Genomic DNA, 17,433 nt, shown 5'->3' on the forward strand with positions numbered 1-17,433 from the left:
GCCTCGTCTGCCACAGGCTCGCCGCCGCCTCCCCCGTCGGTGCAGTTCCGGATCATGCCCGCCAGTTCGCCCCGAGGGGGAACTGGCGTTCTCGACACGCAGAGATGCTACGTCTCTGCGACGCCAAGTGTCAGTTCAGCCGTGGCGGGCATGCATAGGCCTTACTAAGGGTCTTACTATATGGATTGCAAGCCTCATTGGATCTGCACAAGACACTCGACATACCTCATAAGCCTGGCGACATCTCCAAGCGATCTTATACGGACCACTTGGGTCTCGCAAGACACGACCATCAGGGGAGTGTGTCTAGCATCTCGCTCGCAAGGTCGAAAGGTCGCGACTGATGAATTAATGAATGTGAGAGCATACACGACGAGCTAGCTAGTACTATGACTAAAACAAAACTGGGCTGAACGTGCTCGCCAGACGAGCCAACAGCTCGTTGTCGGGCAACTCCTCAACAAGGATGGGCAGGTGACGAAGCCACGCTGGAGGCACGATAGGGGACAACCATAAGCTCGACTACGCGAGCGAGAAGAAGAAAAATGGCGTACCTGTTACCTGGCCACACAAAGACGGGCGGACGATGACAGCAAGGCTGGAGAGACTGCATCCAAGCAGCACGACGAGTTCTAGGAGGAACAGGACGAGGAAAAGCGAAGAAGGGAGTATAACCACGACGACAAGACCGATTAGTTTCAAGGCGATCAAAGGGTCCGAGACGAGGCTGCGGAGAAATGGTAGAATCCAGACGACGGCGGCATGAGCGAGAAGGTTAGCAAGAGAAATCACACCGGAAGCAGGAGGTGGTGGGGTTAAAACGAGAGCATTGAGCTGACAGGACGTCCCTACAGGTTCGCACTCGGAGATCCTTAATAGATCCTTATCGGATGGGGTTCTCGACACGACCCTATTACCACGCTGGCACTCGTGACGAGCTGCCAGGCAGAGTCTCCGGCGAGAATCTCCCCAGGAGGGAGCAGCCAGAAAGGCTCAAGCTCGAGCGACTGGTGGGCGCACGATAAGCACCGCTGCCAAGGATGTATTATGTACATGCACGAACCGATGGTTATTATCTACGCCACGCGTCGTGGTCGGTGGACGAGCTCGGACTGTGACGGGGTTGCTGTACAGAGGAGTGTTGGGTATCAATGAACTCTTAATTGGACTCTACGATGACGAAGGACGAAGGAGCAGAGGCAGGTCTTAAGACTGTATCAAATAATATTATCGAAGCGAGTGGCTAGCAGAAAGGAGTGCAATGTCCGGCGGCAAGATTCTATGGAAGAAGGACAAAGGAGAGGAGGCATGTCTCGACGACATGCTAAGACGGTAATCCTATATATTCGAAGAGGATATATACCAGAAGGGAGGGTATAATGAGGCGTGTTCGCTCTGCCGACGAGATCATCAGGACTCCGATCGACGGACTGCGCTGCAAGTCGACATAGCCCATCGACGTTGAAGACACGTCTGCGCTCTGCGTGGCGAAGGGCATCGTTGATGCTGGACATGTAAAATTACGGGTTAGACATGTACCCCACAGAACAACATGTATGAGACTTACATCCACCGCCCTGACGTGTAGTCAAAAAGGTCGTTACGAAAATGCGCCATGATGGAGAACGCGCGATGTGGCGGCCAACGGGTCGGGGCAGCGATGGAGCTCGAGAAGGAAAAGTGGAGTGAACGCAGGGGGAGCCTCGCGCTCCCAAGACACGGCATGCTAATATACGTGGAGGGGCGGAAGAAGGGATCAAATGTAAGAAACCAGCCAGCACGGATCTAGTGACCCACCCACCCCCCAATTGTCTGTTATACCTCTTCGCGGTTCAAGAGACGACACTTAGGTGCCCTCGCGTTAGCTAACGTTGTCTCGAGGTCGGTACGGAATCGTGAATACATACGGCGGGGTGGATCAAGTACTCCTGAGAGGCGGGTTGTACCTCTTGAAAGGAGAACCACACTGCACGAAGATGTCCTGTCCAGTCGCAGGCGTGTGGGCAATGCGGCCCGTTTCGGCAGTCTGCAAGCGCTTGCCAAAAAGGTGGTCTTGCAATTGCGGTATCAGAAAGGGATGCGAGTTAGAATCTCGAAGGTTGCGATGAGACTTATTTACTCAAATCTCTCCCAGGTTAATTGATTGTTAATCCTTGTCCGATTGAATATCGTAGCATAAACATTAATCAATACCCAGAAACGTACGGGCGAAACATTCACAGACGAGTAACTCTTCCGCTGCCCAAATCTCGACCTCTGAAAGCAGCAGCATTGTTGGCAGACTCAACAGCAGGTTGAATTGAGGTAGCGGTCGACTCTAACGGGGCCACAGAGACAGCTGGCGTAAATGAAGATGGTTGGGTCGGAGGAGCGTTGGTCACATCGTCATCTTCATCATCCTCACCCAACATAAATGGAGCCCTCTCCTCAGCGGTCCCTTCTTCTTTCTTCTTCTGATATTGTCGCGACTGCAGATCTGGTTGAGGTTGAGATGATAGTTTTTGAACTTGAGACTGATGTGAGACAGGGTTCGTTTTCGCTGCGGTTCCATTACGAGGCGGTCGCACGAATCCTCCATCGCCATCTCCCGTATCCACACCACTCTGATGGCTTACGGGGTTGGTTCTGCCGCTAAATCCACCGGCACCGCCTTGACTGGAGCGCGACCAGCCTGCACCCTGACCACCTTCGTACATCCCTGCCATCCAGTCTTTAAACAAATCTAGGCCCTCTTTGAGATGGTACCGCATTGAGTCGACGTTGAACTGTGGAATCTGGTCGAATCCATGTAGGCGTAGCACGTATCGGTTGTGAAGAGTTCCAAGGGTAAGGTAGAGCATTAGAAGGACAAGAATGATGACAATAAGGGATGCGAAAAATCCCCATGGTCCTGAGCGTTCGCCGGTAGGACAAGCAAACTAAGTTACGCATCAGCACAAGATAACACTGAAAAGGTAGTGGGACATGCATGTGTTCGCCATTCCACAAAGAATGCACAGGCTTCATCATCTCCTTGAGGCAGTTGTGCGAGAAGTTTGGGTGCCCCAGCGCCAAAAACAGCAGTATCGCAGATGAATTCAATGACAGTGTTGGCAGTATATTGGGAATTACACCGTGAACCAGAAGTCAGTACTATCCGGACGATATTTTCGGGTGAAAGGTCCAAAGTCGTGTTGGTCTTTCTGTGATGCGTTCAGCGATTGCAGCTGCGCAGAAAACAGCACACACCCAAGCGAGAAATCTCCGTGGTCCCGTCTAACAACTCCACCAACGTCGGGGTCGTCAAGACCCCAAGTCTCAGACGCGACTGACCTGCATACATTAATCCTAAATTCCTTCCCACCCGGTGAGGAGAATGTGTAGTCCTTGCTACAGAGCACAGTCAATGCAGGTGACGGGGTATCATTCACTGCTTACCTGGCCTTGAGAGGGTTCAGATCAAAGTAGTCACCATTGGAGGCATGAATTGTGCACGGCCTTTCGTCTGCTACAACCGCCAATATTGAATACGATAATGATAGTATAGAGAGGAGAAGAGGCGCCTTCATTGAGCAATGACGATAATGGAGCTGTAAGCGATGCAGGGGTGCAACTTCAATCGGAGCCTAAATACTTAGCTGGGCGGAGACGAAATTGTCGGCGACCAATCAGATCATTTCCAAAGGACACCGCGTCCTTCCGAAACTTCACTGGTCGTCGTCGACGTCAACGACGATGCTCAGCCGTCTAGTTGCCCGTTCTCGGGCTTTCGCGCCCTCCTTCACCAGATGCATTTCTTCATCGCATCCTTGTCGCGCCAGCCCTGCAGAAGACGCCCAAACTAAAACTGCGTTTGATTATCACACTGTAGAGGACCTTCAGGGCATGCATGCCTCAGAAATTCTTGCAGAGGCAGATACCAGATCGACGACCAATATGAGGCATTTTACCGTTAATTTCGGGTGAGCCGCGTCCTGATATCCATGGAATCGAACGCTAACCAACGGAACAGTCCTCAGCATCCTGCGGCTCATGGCGTGTTGCGAATGATTCTCGAGCTCAATGGCGAGGAAGTTCTCCGCGCGGACCCACACATTGGCCTTTTGCATCGAGGGACAGAGAAGTTGATTGAGTACAAGACATATATCCAGGCGCTACCTTATTTCGACCGGCTGGACTATGTTTCTATGAGTGGGTACATCTTGTCACTTCTATTGTGCGGAGGTTGACATTTTTGCCAGTGACAAACGAATTATGTTACTCATTGGCTGTCGAGAAATTGCTGAATATCGAGGTGCCGGACCGTGGAAAATGGATACGCACATTATTTGGAGAGATCACAAGAATTTTGAACCGTGTGTTTCCAGAAGTAACTATCTTGTGCTATGCTCATCTCCATGATAGATCTTATGGCTATTCTCACACATGCTATGGACGTTGGTGCGCTAACGCCTTTCCTGTGGGGTTTCGAGGAACGAGAGAAACTTATGGAAGTAAGACCGACGGCCTCCGCCTTCAAAGCACGAAAGCTAACATCGCTATCAAGTTCTATGAGCGGGTTTCCGGCGCACGTCTTCATAGTGCCTATGTCCGTCCGGGCGGTGTAGCGTTTGACCTCCCCCATGGTCTTCTGGACGACATTTTCAATTGGGCTACGCAGTTCGGATCAAGGGTAGATGAAGTGGAAGAGGTAAGAAAAAGGATTATGTTTTGTATCTTTCGATTCACTTCTGCTAGGTACTTACTGGCAATCGAATTTGGAAAGAGCGGACGATCGGTGTCGGTGTTGTTGACGCTGCTGATGCTCTGAATTACAGCTTTAGCGGCGTCATGCTGAGGGGTAGTGGCGTGAAATGGGATCTCAGAAAAACATCGCCGTATGACAAGTATGACGAGGTATGCAGTTCTTCCGTATCGCAAACGCTATAAACTGACTTGCTTGCTGCAGGTTGAATTTGACATCCCGGTCGGCCAGCACGGGGACTGTTACGATAGATATCTTTGCCGTGTGCAAGAGATGCGGGAGAGTTTAAGGATCATCAATCAGGCATGTATATATTTCTATGGCTTTGAGGCGTTCGCTCACATCTTGTTATAGTGCTTGAATAAAATTACACCTGGTGCATTCAAGGTCGACGATCATAAACTTGTGCCACCTCCAAGAGCAAGTATGAAGGAGAGCATGGAGAGTTTGATCCACCATTTCAAGGTTAACCTACATTTATCCGCAATCTCCCGCTTGGCTGACGGACCTGTTACTTAGATCTTCTCCGAGGGATATTCCGTGCCACCTGGTGAAACATACAGTGCTATTGAGGCCCCCAAAGGAGAGATGGGTGTCTACCTAGTTTCGTATGTTGTTTTTCTTGTCTTTCTGTCCCGCTTAGTGTCCTCATCGATTGACCTTTACAAGGGATGGAACGAACAGACCATATCGTTGCTCAATCAGGGCACCCGGCTTCGCACATTTGGCTGGGAGTGATTTCATTATGCGACATGTAGGTTGTTTCCTGAGCTACGTGGACATCACTAAGAGCTCTACCCTTCTAGCACATGCTGGCAGACGTTGTAGCTATCATTGGAACTATGGATTTGGTGTTTGGAGAGGTTGATCGGTAGGATACAACGATTCACCTGGCGCTGGTGCGGATGTAGAATAAATCTTATTTGCTTCTTTTTCCTCGGTATGACGTTGTCACTTGACCACGTCCGATGCTGTTCCGGAGATTCTCCGACTAAGTCGTTTAAGTTCCCATGTAGGGTTGAAACTGCTCTTTGATAGTCATGGCTTTTAACGTCGACGAAACTCTCTCGAAACTCACCCTCAGTGACAAAATCAAGCTTCTGACTGGATTGGCAAGTCGTGAAATTCAATGTTGACTTTGTTATTGATTCTTGTAGGGATGGTGGCACACGGAAGCGATTCCACATGCAAACGTACCGTCAATGAGGATGAGTGACGGTAGGGGCCCATGTTTGTATTCCGTGTATCGAGACCGACCGAGCGATACTGTTCCTTAGGTCCCAATGGTGTTCGTGGCACTCAGTGTTGGTGATTGCTCTCGGTCAGTAGGATAATCTCGCTGATCATCATCAGTCTTCAATGGTGTGCCATCGAGTTGCTTTCCCTCGTCCACCGGTCTTGCATCATCCTTTGATCTGGAGCTTGCGTACAAGATCGGCGAGGCGCTTGGAGACGAGTGTCGTGCCAAAAGTGAGTGCCCTGACACTCGAAGGATTTCGCTTTGAGCTAATAATGTCACACAGGCTGTCACATCCTCCTTGGACCAACCGTTAACACCCAACGTTCACCGCTTGGTGGAAGGGGTTTCGAATCATTTTCCGAAGACGCTGTCTTGAATGGGGAAATCGCTGCTGCCTATATAAATGGTTTACAGTCGAAAGGCGTCAGTGCTACAATCAAGCACTATGTTGCCAATGATCAAGAGCATGAGAGATTTTCTGTGAGCAGTACGTCTCTAGGTTACCACTGTTCATGAGTCTCGTACTGAATCCTTTAGGCGAATTAAGTGAGCGAGCTCTCCGAGAGATCTATCTCAAACCTTTTCAAATCGCGATTCGAAAGTCCGATCCATGGGCCCTTATGTCATCGTACGCTCAACTTCGCCGTTTAAACATACGTCCCTCATTAGAAGCCCAGATACAACCGCGTCAATGGTCTTCACGTTTCTGAAGACAAACGTCTTCTAGACGACATACTAAGGAAGGTGCGCACAATTGTTTACGGCAGGTCATGACACGTACTTAGTAACTATTCAGGAATGGGGATACAAAGGTATGGGTTCGAAGACTGCCCATGTTTTGTTGATCCTGAGTTATGAATACATAGGATTGATTATGAGCGACTGGACTGGTGTTTATAGTACCGCTGAAAGCATCAAGGCAGGAGTTGATTTAGAAATGCCGTGAGGTTCCGCTTAACCGTTCTACTCCTGCCTGCTTAGTCTGGTTCATAGTGGACCAAGTGTCGTTCGCGGCCCAGCGGTCCTTCGCGCGATTCAAGCGGGAAAACTTTGTACCGACGATGTCGATGATCGGGCGCGAAAGGTGAGTTTCCCCTCACTGCTCCGTCCCGTCAGTATTCATACCAGGCTTACAGGTCCTCGAACTCCTCGGCAAGGCTCACGAATCTGGCATCCCTTTCAATGGCCCCGAAGAAGGTGTTGATACGCCTGAACTACGCCAACTTCTGCGACGAGCCGCAGCCGATTCGGTGGTGCTCTTGAAGAATAACGCTGGTCTCCTTCCTTTGAGTGCTCCAACATCCATCGCGGTGATAGGCCCTAACGCAAAAAAGGCTATGGCTTCTGGAGGCGGTTCCGCTCAGCTGTTGTCCACCTATACTATCAGTCCCCTCCAAGGTATCACTGAAGCTGTGAAAGCCATTAACTCGCAGGTCAATTACGCAGTCGGCGCCACATCTCACAAATTCCTGCCTTTGTTGGATGCATTGATCAAACAGCAGGACGGCACATCTAGGGCTCTCTTAGAATTCTGGAATGAACCCCCCTCATCGGATTTCATATCGCCTCATGCCGACTTGAGCTTGTCGCCCAAGCAATCCGTATGGGACACAAAAACTTCGACTTCGAATTGTATCTTACTCGATGGGGTGGTAAGCTAGTGGTTGCAATACTTTCCAGTACTTGATGTGTATGCTGCCTTTCCAGAACGCAGAGAAAGTCAGCCCAAGCTGCTGGACTCGAGTAAGGATGTGAAGTCGATTCTTGACGCAGCAGCATCTCACCTCTTTTTTTAGTACTCGACGACGTTCGTTCCGGACGAATCCGGCGACTGGGAATTTGGCATGAGCGTTGCTGGAATCGGAAATATGTTCATTGACAAGAAAATGGTGATCGACCAGAGCACTAACACTAAGTATTTAGAGTCCTACTTTGGCGCGGGATCGACAGAAGTTAGGGCCATCGTTCAAGGAATGAAGACGGGCCAAGAGTACGAGCTTGAAGTCCGTCTAAGCAATGCCGAATTCATATCGAGGGGACCCCCGTTCCCTTCTTGGGGCGGCTTCCGGTTGGGTGGTATTCGTGTTATTGAAGGACAAGAGGCGATCCAGGAAGCTGAGGCTTTAGCCAAGACTTCGGATGGTCAGTCCTTTTCGCGCAAGGTCTATGAAATGATTCACCGTAATCTCTCTGGACAGTTGTCATTCTTGTCATCGGTCTTAATCATGAGTGAGTCATTTTCTAGCCTCATCGGTGTTGGCACTGAATAGGATTTGAAGCTGGGAAAGCGAAGGTTTCGACCGAGATGACATGAAGTACGTGCGCGTGCATCGTTATTCAATTCGATTGGACTCAGCATATTTGTCTAGATTACCCGGATTGACGAACGATCTGGTCTTCAAAGTTCTTCAAGCAAATCCGAGAACTGTTGTGGTGAATCAATCAGGGACACCCGTAGAGATGCCTTGGATTGATGAGGCCGACACCGTGCTTCAGGTACGAATATCATAGTCTCAGTTATACCCAGTTGTATAATGACGTCTGGGTACACAGGCCTTCTATGGGGGCAATGAGCTGGGCAACGGCCTAGCAGACGTGCTGTTTGGCAAAGTCAACCCCTCAGCCAAATTAGCACTTACAGTCCCGTACGGATGCTCCTCAGACATGTTATCAATTGTTGATAATAATCATTCTTTTAGTAAACGTCTTGAGGATAATCCATCTTATCCGTCGTTCGGCAAAAAGTGCCAGGAATACGGGAAAGTCTTGTACAACGAGGGCATCTTTGTCGGTTACCGAGGATATGAGATCAAGAACGCCGTGCCTCTTTTCCCGTTCGGCTTCGGCCTATCGTACTCCAAGTTCGACTATTCTGATCTGAGTTGTTCCGAGATTTCCTCCGACGGGAAATTCAGCGTACGGTTCAAGATCACGAACTCTAGTGGCATTGAAGGACGGGAGGTCGCGCAGATATACATCTCTGATGTGGAAAGTTCTTTGCCTCGTCCAGTGAAGGAGCTCAAGGGCTTTGTCAAGGAGACTTTGAAAGCAGGAGAAACAAAGGTTATAACAGTTTTCCTCGACAGAGATGCATTGGGTTATTATGACGAGCGAAAATCTAGCTGGATAGCTGAGAAGGGCGAATTTGTTGTGCTTGTGGGGGCATCATCCGCAGACGTGAGGATGAAACGAAGTATCGAACTGAAGAGCACGTTTAGCTGGGTAGGTCTGTAAAATGTATTCCCTATGAGTTTTGGTATGTAACTGTCTGTACTTCAAAATTTGACGAGTCACCCGAATCGCTGGACAGCACAGCGTTCTTGCTGTTGTAAGGTCCTCAGTTCCAGGTCTGCAACCCCTAGCTTGATACACTATTTGCTCTTGGGATTGGTGGTGAAATGGTGGGATGTGGAGGCCCGTTGATTGCTGCTACACGGCTTGTCCTATTGCTCCTAGGTCCGAGTCCGGTATTGTGGAGCACCGACCTCCTTCGAGTTCATTTTAGGTCGTACATTATCCGATGATAGCCCATGTCCACCACCACCTGTTCGCCGGTCAGCAAACGACGAGCGAGCCTCTACCCCCGTATCCGTCCGCGTACTAACCAAGTAGAGTTCCTAGGACGTGATCCTTTGATCGAGAATCGAGAAAAGAGCCACGGGATGGATCGTAACACTCGTCGGTGTCCGCCTACAGAGCGTTCATTGACAACCATCAGGGACTCTCGGTAACCTTACGGTGCATTTGTACATGCCATAGTCCGAAGACGAGATATTCGCCCATTTCGACACCATGTCGCTGTGCGAGCAACCATTCAGTCAATATTTGAGGTCTGTATATCCGTCTCTCAAATACAAAGGTGTTCGCGCATATCTTCTCCAAACAGCAGGTGCATGATTGTTATATTCAATCAATACCATAATCGTCACGGTAATGCCCAATTAAGCGTTTCGCTCAGCTCCTTGCTCACTGGTTTCACCACCACCAGCAGGTTGTCCTTGAATCTGTGCCTCAAGACGCTTGTCCTGCTCTGCTGCCGCTGCTGCCTTCTCTTTGTCACTTATGACAGATACCCCGGAAGGTTTGATCAGAGGCGGAAAGTTCCTAACTCGTCCTTTCGACGGCTTCTCGTTGCATTGATCCAGCAAAGAGGTGAATCCTCTCAACGACTGGTGTGTGATGTCGGATATCATCTTCTGAGTCTCGATAGACATATTAGCCTCTCTGTAGAATTGTTGGTATTGGGGTAACATACCAATCCAGTAACCCGTCTCGAGCGACCATAGTCAATGAGCGTCAGCCGGTCCAAGTTCGGGGTAACAAAAACGTTGTTTGACTTTGGATCCTCATGGCTACAGAAATGATGTTAAGACCCACGCTCCCAGACGTAGTAGAAAGGAAATTTTACTAGAGGCCTTTCTTCTTGATCCAAAATTCAACCATTTCCGCAGATCAGCGTGAAAGAGCCTCCACGATAGCTGCGCATTCCTCTTTTGACGTAGCAGTTTTAATTACGTCCACGGGAGGGACCATCTTCGGTTGACCAACTTGATTCCTCACGTCCTTCATCACCATCCATTTTTTCCCATCAGTAGCCGTCAGAGTCTTGATATGTAAGCCAACCTTGTATTGTCATTAAATCAAGAGCGCCAATTGATATATAGCACTGTACTTACACCCTTCAACGCTGCGACCTCCTCGTCGAACGGAATGAGTTGATCTATAATGTCGCGACCATCTTCGACGGGTTTGTTGTACTTCGCGACAGCCCACTGGTTCTGGGTGTACAGCCTGCATACCACCCCATCGCGTCCTTCTCCAATCACAGTACAGTCGTACACCTTGTTTCTGGAAACACCCAATGACTTAACTTGGATCTGTATTTTGTCACCAATCTGGTACTCGTGAGCTCGGGATTCGAGCCCCAATGATCTGAACAAAGTGAAAACATGATTCCCTCAATGAAAGAAGGACGTTAACCGACATTCACCTAGCAAGAGATAGAGTGTCCAGAAGATGAATAACGAGCAGGTGTTGAAAAGGCGCATGTTGAATAGTGGTAGGTCGCAGTAGATTAAGCACCAGGCTTGGGAAGATCAGGTGGTAGAGACCGGCTCTGAGAATGAAAGTGTTGCGTCGGACATGTTTTATATTGGACGGCGAATGCGAGCCAATATCATTAAATCAGCGTGGCAGATGATCATTTAGCATCCACGAATGGTTTAACCCAGCTAGTTGCGTCGAAAGACCTCTGAGACGCTGCCACAAATGCAAAGAGGACGACGGACCCTGATATAAGCAGCTATAGCGACAGTCCAATCTTAGCGAAGGAGGCAGTTATGCGTGCAACAGCGGCAAGAGAAACTAAGCAAAAGGCAATGATATTATCGCACTAACCATGACATTGAAAAGGTTCTTGGTTGTCATTAGCGATCCCGGATCCTAACAGAGCATCAGTATCCTATGTAGTGGACTATAAATTGCTTGCGGGTAGGCGAATCGCTGTTACTACGCGCACGCCCGATGATGTATTCATCGGACGTCACCACGAACAACATCCAGCATTATTGAGTCCTGCCACTGAGTAACAGACCGCCACAAAGCTCAAGGCGCAGATACAGAAAATGGACAGACATCCGACCAGCCTCAGGGTCATTTGTCAAATCGGCCAACCATTGGCACACAGATTAGACTCGTCCTGATCGAGCAAAGGGAAAGATGGCAGTGATGTGCATCATGATATCAATCAGCGGATTCCCTCTCGTAAGCCAAACAGCTGTATGGCGATGAAGAGAACCGAGCAGTGCAAGCGTGCTTAGTATAGCTCGCTAGAGACCACTATCGAGACCTAATGGCGGGATCTTGTAACAACGAAATAGTAGAGCAGTGTTCCCGGGGATAACAGTGGAAGTAGATGTTTCTTCTAAGTAGCGGTGTGATGGTCATCGTGACCAAGAACAGGGGTCTATGTTGGACTAACGTTATAGTCTAGAAATCAGGTTCCTCTTTAACCAAAAGGTCCGGCCGGAAATTCGACGACACTCACAATTAATCTTCTGTATCAACAGGTCGCCAAGTCCCGAGGGAAGAACAGTAAGCATCGAATAATTAATTACACAGAAGTGCCAGATCACACTCTTCGATGGTACATCCGACGGCCCTAATTTCTATAATCAATATCACAATGGCCACAATAGTCACAGATAATCACTCAAGCGTTTCGCGCAACTCCTTGTTTACTCCTTTTGCCACCACCATTGGCCTCTCTAATCTGTGTCTGTCTCACAACACTTGTTTTGCTCTGCTGCCGCTTCAGCCTTCTCTTTGTCACTTACCTCGGATACAGTAGGTTTGATCAGAGGTGCAAACTCTTTGGCTTTCCACCTTGAGACTTCTCCTTGCATTTATCCAACAAAGGGTTGATTCGGTGGAATCTTTTCACCGAATCGGATTCAATGTTGCTACGGATTAGCCTCTCCAGATTTGTTGGTATGGGGGTAACCTACCAATTCAGCAACCCGTCTCGAGCGACCATAGTCAATAAGTATCAGTTACTTCAAGTCTTTGGTGACAAAAACGGTGTCTGCCTTTGGATCTTAATGGCTACGGGAGTGAATATAAGACTTACGCACCTAAAGAGGAGAGAAAACAAAATTCACCGAAGGCCTTTTCGGTAATAAAGAACACCGCGGAATGCTGAGTATGGCTAGCCAGAGACCGCAACAAAGACGATTGTGCCAGCCACTTGTGAGCGAAAAATCCTATAATAGCCGTAGATTACTATCCCCTCGAGATGACGGCGAAAATAGATGTATCGTCCGAGTTGGGGGGTGATGATCGTGGCCAAAGATGGGGTGTCTATGTTGGACTAATCACATTATACATCCAGAAAATCAGGTTTTTCAACCAAAAGGTCCAAGAGCGTGAAGAAAGATGCAGTTGGAAACCCGACAACACTGTTATAATCACCCTCAATTTCTCGTATCGAGAGGCCGCCAAATCCCTGAAGGAGGTTATGCCTATAGAGGAGCGCTGGATAGTGGTGTACTTGGATAGCAAATCAGCCGGCTCTGTCTACGCCTTCGCCGCTATCGGCATAGGCTTCAACGAGATGTTTTGGATTGCCGGCGGAGTACATTAACGAGCACTCGTCAATAACGGATCTGTCTCCGTGCAATCTATTACTGGTCGTCTCCCGCTGACATGCACTCACTTGATGGCGTATCGCGGTGCTGAGAGGATGGGATACACTTAATGGGCTACTAGTGAGACCAAGAAGGAGCAAGTTTTACTCAAACACACCCAGAGCGACGCCATCACCACTTCGCATACACCCTCATTGAGATCCAACATTTGCAGGTTGTCTTAATTTGAAGAAGGCATCTCTAAAAATTCTTAATTTGTTTCAGGTAGCACGGAATACAACACGTCTGACGCCGAAGGTTGGGCATGGGTCAGAACCACGGTACCGGCTATCTCTGTGAGATCAGAAGAGCGCGACAGGCTAGAGGTGACCATTGGTCACTATGTCTGGCATGTGGTTCGGGTCTTGCTCCTACCAAGAACCTTGAATTGAGACGAAGATAGAGAGATGAAGGCCACTCACCACACCAACCGCTCGTAAACCTCCACCGCTTTATGAGTTGCTGCTGCTATAGGATCTTTATGTATATCGTCGAATGAACTTGGAGCAAGATTTTCTTCGAACGCTGAAGGTACAATATCGGGAGCGACATCCTAAACACGTCTCGAAGTACAACAGAATGTCGGGGAGTCGGCGGACAGAAGTTTGAAGTATGTCCTTCGGGGGCTGTTGAATGCTAGGATGATCTTCTTGATGGCTGGGACCTGAAGGACAGTGGGGAATATATGCTTTGAAATCATGGTTAGAAGAAGAAGTGAGTTAAGAGTAGTTCTGAACTCGCGAAATTTCACAAGTTCACCGGCCCGGGCCGGCAACGAGTTGCTTTTGTTTTACCTGAGCTGTATTAGCTGGGTTTGGTAGTGAAATGGTCGAATCCGCAGGCCGGTTGCATGTTGCTACTAGATACGGGTCGATTGCTACTAGGTCCGAGTCCGGTATTGTCAATTCCGGTGTAACAACATCTATCTACATTTTCGGAGAAACCCTGAAAAGTACTTGAAGATGGGTTCCACGCCTTTGCGATTTTATTCCGAAGTCGTGCCGAACTCACGTCCTTTGAATCAGACTAGTTTGTCTCCTGATATCAGCATACTACACGGCTTGTTCGGGACGCAATTTTTTACAGAGGAGCTGATTAACGAAGCAGCTAAAGGACGGGTGAATTTCGTAGGGGAATAAGGGGGGGTGGGGGGGTTGTATGGCTTAATCTCAAAGAAATGTTGTATAGAATAGAGGTTCCCCCAAATGGCTTGTACTTTGATCTGCAACGACTCGGATGGAGATGTAACCGCTGCCGGGACTAGTATCTTCTTCGCGATACTCATGTGTTCTGGGGACTTTGCCGTCCTGGTTCCTATTAGGATATAAAGAATCACTCTACTCACGACACCCTTTTCCTCGCCCTGCCTATCATGACTGAGGAGAAAGCTCAAACCGCTCTGGAGCATCAAGACTCTCACGAATACAATGGCAAGGAGACATCCTCGCCTCCAAGCCCACTGACTCCGAACAACGTCCCCCACAGCGCGAAAATCCTTCAAGTCACCAACACCGATCTCGCGTTGGCTCTTTCCACTGGTCCGCCGCTGAACCCAAGGAGCTGGACGTCCATTAAGTTGTACTTGTGCCTTCTTGTTGCTTTCATGGGCAGTATGGCAAACGGCTTCGATGGCCAAGGTGCGGCTCTACAATAGATCGGAGTTTCGCTTCTCATCATCGCTGCCTTTCGATAGTTATGAGTGCCGTTAATGGAATGCAGTGCGCACCTTACTGTCTTCTGAAGTGATACAAAGCCGACCATGAACAACAGGCAGTATCTCAACTACTTCGGTATTGATGGTCTGGATGCTGGTGGAGGTGTCGGTACGGTGACTGCGATTATCTTTGGTATTGTGGGTATCTTGAAATAAATATTCGTGCTTGTGGTGCTTTTTACTCATTTTGCTACAGTATTCAATAGGTGACAAGATTATCTGAGTCCTGTAAGGTCCCGGACTCACGAGGTCCAATCTTTGAAGGGAGCATCGTGGGGGTTGCGCTCGCCGGTCCAACTGCCGATTACTTTGGACGTCGAGGTGGCATGGTATGTTTCCTTGCTTGATTTTCTAACACAATATTCAGGGTGTAACAGTTTACTGGAGCTGTTATCATAGTAATCGGTCAGTCTTTCATGTATTCAACAACAGATATATCGTCTGATTCCGAATGATGATCAAATAGGTGCTATCGTGATCACTACGTCCAAGACTGAGAATTACCTTCTCGCTGGTAGATTTGTTCTTGGATTTGGTGTTTCTTTTGCTACAACAGCAGCCCCTTCATACGTCGTTGAGATGTCTCCTCCACAATGGCGCGGCCGTTTGACAGGATTGTACATTATTTAGTCTCGATGTCGATTGTGCTGCTGATGAAAATTTCTGTTAGATACAACAGTGCGTTGAAGTTCTTACTATCACTCCTTTCAAACATCTCAGAGACCACGTCATCCAGCATTTTATTACACTGGTTCTATCTTGTGCAGTAGGTTGCTCATTGTCGATTATTGACGCGACTTACGTGCTCCGTTGCTCCGCGTAGCTGGCGTTTCGATTGCAACGGGTCGTCTCAGCACCACGACATCGTGGCGTACACCTTTGGCTATACAACTTATACCTGCCGGAATTCTCGCTATCTTCTCTTTATTCTTGCCCGAGGTGACCACTTCGTACATTTTCTTCGCGTTCCAAAACCTGATCTTCGTCTGCTCTCTACAGTCACCTCGATGGCTGATGGCTGTCGGTCGCAAAGAAGAAGCACAAATGGTCCTTGCGAAATATCACGGCAATGGAGACATCAACGCACCTCTAGTGCAGCTGGAAATGAAGGAATTCGAGGAATCTATCAAGATGGATGGCTCCGACAAGCGATGGTATGCTTCTTCAATGCGCGCGTTTTGTTTAAGATGAATGCTGACTCATTTGCAGGTGGGACTACTCTGAACTCGTCAACACGCACAATGCACGATATCGTACACTTATGATGCTCCTGATGGGATTCTTTGGGCAGTGGTCTGGAAATGGTCTAGGGTATGAAATTTTCTTGGTCCTTTTCAAACATTCGCCCATCTGGAAATATGTATAAAGATATTTCCTTACTATTTTGTTCAAGAACGCGGGGGCGAATACACAAGACCGACGTTTGATTTTAAATTTTGTCAACACAGTGGTCTCAGCTTCAGGCGCTCTTATTGGAACATCACTAACTGATCACAGTTCGTGCATCTTAACGTTTTTTTCAGTCTAAACACGTAGGCTGATGCGTCTTAGTTGGAAGACGTACGATGTGGTTCTGGGGAACCCTCGGTAGTGCGGGCACGCTTGCAATTGTGACTGGTGCGCGGCGCATCGTCTATTCTAGAATAGCCTTGAATTTCGTCTAGGCTGTACTGCAAAATGGGGATCGGCAGGAAGTAACCCAGCGGGTTCCAATGCGGCTATTGCATTCATATGTAGGCTTTTTTTGCTTCACTCGGTAGTCGTATCATTGTTAACAACTCATCCCAGTTCTGTTTGGCTTCGTGTACAGCTTGGCATATACGCCGTTACAAGCTCTTTATCCCTCAGAATGTCTAGCATATAACACCCGGTAGGTATCTGGTTGATTACAGCAAAGTAATTTGATGCTAATGCGTTTATCACACAGAGCGAAAGGAATGGCGATGTCAGTTTCCCATTGAATCGCTCTCGTGAACTTATAGCGACGACTGGGATGTGCATTTCAGGTACTCATTTGCCGTGAGCTGTGCAGGTTTTGTCAACACGTATGCGGGTCCCATTGCTTTGAAAAACATCCAATGGAAGGTTTGTAAAGTTCAAACTACTATTGATATTCACGCGCTGACTACAATGCATACCATAGTATTACATCGTCTATGTGGTGTGGGATCTTTTCGAATGTTTGATCATCTTTTTCTTCGCTGTTGAAACGAAAGGGCGTACTCTGTAAGGAGTAGCTCACTTCGTCTTCCATCCAGGTCTGACACTTCGGTTTATAACAGTGAAGAACTGAACGAGATATTTGACGTACGTTACGGTGGATCAGACTAAAGTGCTCATTACAACTGAACTGATCTTAGGATCCCCATCCGGTGAAAGCGTCAATCAGTAAGAAGAAAGTTGCTGTCGTGGAGAAGGAAGGTCAGATCCAGATGGTGACTGTTCAGCCTGGCGGTGATCAGGTATAATTTGTTGCGCTATATAACGGCTATTGATTATTTAATAATGTACGGGAATTTCGATTAACGACCATGATGCCCGAACAGCGTGCATGTTTTAGATTTGAACACTG

At 48.4% G+C, this 17,433-nt stretch overlaps 8 protein-coding genes across 8 annotated transcripts; 4 read left to right on the forward strand and 4 right to left on the reverse strand.

Moving 5' to 3' along the window:
• Window positions 1-1,104: 1,104 nt before the first annotated feature.
• Window positions 1,105-2,095, reverse strand: BT62DRAFT_930579 (uncharacterized protein). The gene is made up of 3 exons (XM_043185955.1): window positions 1,908-2,095; window positions 1,568-1,845; window positions 1,105-1,506 (listed from the first exon to the last, which is right to left on the reverse strand). Exons 2-3 carry the CDS (start codon window positions 1,723-1,725, stop codon window positions 1,218-1,220), a joined length of 447 nt encoding a protein of 148 aa, XP_043041061.1. The 5' UTR covers window positions 1,726-1,845; window positions 1,908-2,095; the 3' UTR covers window positions 1,105-1,217.
• A 121-nt stretch (window positions 2,096-2,216) lies between these two features.
• BT62DRAFT_1060904 (mannose 6-phosphate receptor domain-containing protein) lies at window positions 2,217-3,548 on the reverse strand (the record flags this gene model as incomplete). The annotated part of the gene is made up of 4 exons (XM_043178613.1): window positions 2,217-2,918; window positions 2,948-3,182; window positions 3,229-3,369; window positions 3,418-3,548. The coding sequence occupies 4 exons, from the start codon at window positions 3,546-3,548 to the stop codon at window positions 2,217-2,219; spliced, it is 1,209 nt and encodes a 402-aa protein (XP_043041062.1).
• Window positions 3,549-3,651: 103 nt separating this feature from the next.
• BT62DRAFT_930582 (Ndufs2, NADH:ubiquinone oxidoreductase 49 kd subunit) lies at window positions 3,652-5,943 on the forward strand. Its single transcript, XM_043185956.1, has 12 exons — window positions 3,652-3,941; window positions 3,992-4,170; window positions 4,221-4,334; window positions 4,384-4,472; window positions 4,526-4,669; window positions 4,717-4,875; window positions 4,928-5,026; window positions 5,078-5,188; window positions 5,243-5,331; window positions 5,393-5,477; window positions 5,530-5,835; window positions 5,881-5,943. The coding sequence occupies exons 1-11, from the start codon at window positions 3,715-3,717 to the stop codon at window positions 5,596-5,598; spliced, it is 1,365 nt and encodes a 454-aa protein (XP_043041063.1). The 5' UTR covers window positions 3,652-3,714; the 3' UTR covers window positions 5,599-5,835; window positions 5,881-5,943.
• BT62DRAFT_966556 (glycoside hydrolase family 3 protein) lies at window positions 5,800-9,260 on the forward strand. Its single transcript, XM_043188825.1, has 17 exons — window positions 5,800-5,835; window positions 5,881-6,027; window positions 6,077-6,193; window positions 6,247-6,450; window positions 6,501-6,591; window positions 6,641-6,707; window positions 6,760-6,781; window positions 6,830-6,905; window positions 6,957-7,047; window positions 7,100-7,615; window positions 7,671-7,706; window positions 7,760-8,105; window positions 8,162-8,192; window positions 8,243-8,278; window positions 8,333-8,459; window positions 8,517-8,608; window positions 8,663-9,260. The coding sequence occupies exons 2-17, from the start codon at window positions 5,952-5,954 to the stop codon at window positions 9,195-9,197; spliced, it is 2,463 nt and encodes an 820-aa protein (XP_043041064.1). The 5' UTR covers window positions 5,800-5,835; window positions 5,881-5,951; the 3' UTR covers window positions 9,198-9,260.
• Window positions 9,261-9,833: 573 nt separating this feature from the next.
• BT62DRAFT_781766 (uncharacterized protein) lies at window positions 9,834-10,520 on the reverse strand. The gene is made up of 3 exons (XM_043182261.1): window positions 10,372-10,520; window positions 10,219-10,315; window positions 9,834-10,165 (listed from the first exon to the last, which is right to left on the reverse strand). The coding sequence occupies exons 1-3, from the start codon at window positions 10,404-10,406 to the stop codon at window positions 9,905-9,907; spliced, it is 393 nt and encodes a 130-aa protein (XP_043041065.1). The 5' UTR covers window positions 10,407-10,520; the 3' UTR covers window positions 9,834-9,904.
• Window positions 10,521-12,325: 1,805 nt separating this feature from the next.
• On the forward strand, window positions 12,326-12,706 carry BT62DRAFT_930587 (uncharacterized protein). Its single transcript, XM_043185957.1, has 2 exons — window positions 12,326-12,566; window positions 12,623-12,706. Exons 1-2 carry the CDS (start codon window positions 12,419-12,421, stop codon window positions 12,661-12,663), a joined length of 189 nt encoding a protein of 62 aa, XP_043041066.1. The 5' UTR covers window positions 12,326-12,418; the 3' UTR covers window positions 12,664-12,706.
• A 134-nt stretch (window positions 12,707-12,840) lies between these two features.
• BT62DRAFT_980102 (uncharacterized protein) lies at window positions 12,841-13,847 on the reverse strand (the record flags this gene model as incomplete). The annotated part of the gene is made up of 7 exons (XM_043189485.1): window positions 12,841-12,966; window positions 13,042-13,126; window positions 13,177-13,213; window positions 13,298-13,327; window positions 13,479-13,518; window positions 13,575-13,672; window positions 13,721-13,847. 7 exons carry the CDS (start codon window positions 13,845-13,847, stop codon window positions 12,841-12,843), a joined length of 543 nt encoding a protein of 180 aa, XP_043041067.1.
• A 672-nt stretch (window positions 13,848-14,519) lies between these two features.
• On the forward strand, window positions 14,520-17,411 carry BT62DRAFT_986382 (general substrate transporter; the record flags this gene model as incomplete). The annotated part of the gene is made up of 20 exons (XM_043190002.1): window positions 14,520-14,784; window positions 14,841-14,865; window positions 14,918-14,999; window positions 15,058-15,067; window positions 15,126-15,190; window positions 15,239-15,266; window positions 15,328-15,486; window positions 15,598-15,627; window positions 15,685-15,800; window positions 15,861-16,015; window positions 16,071-16,172; window positions 16,230-16,357; window positions 16,413-16,478; window positions 16,526-16,594; window positions 16,650-16,731; window positions 16,789-16,806; window positions 16,868-16,946; window positions 17,005-17,087; window positions 17,144-17,168; window positions 17,222-17,411. The coding sequence occupies 20 exons, from the start codon at window positions 14,520-14,522 to the stop codon at window positions 17,327-17,329; spliced, it is 1,695 nt and encodes a 564-aa protein (XP_043041068.1). The 3' UTR covers window positions 17,330-17,411.
• Window positions 17,412-17,433: the final 22 nt, after the last annotated feature.

The sequence above is a fragment of the Guyanagaster necrorhizus genome (assembly GCF_019112545.1).
Source record: "Guyanagaster necrorhizus MCA 3950 unplaced genomic scaffold BT62scaffold_9, whole genome shotgun sequence".
Taxonomy (NCBI): Eukaryota; Fungi; Basidiomycota; class Agaricomycetes; order Agaricales; family Physalacriaceae; genus Guyanagaster; species Guyanagaster necrorhizus.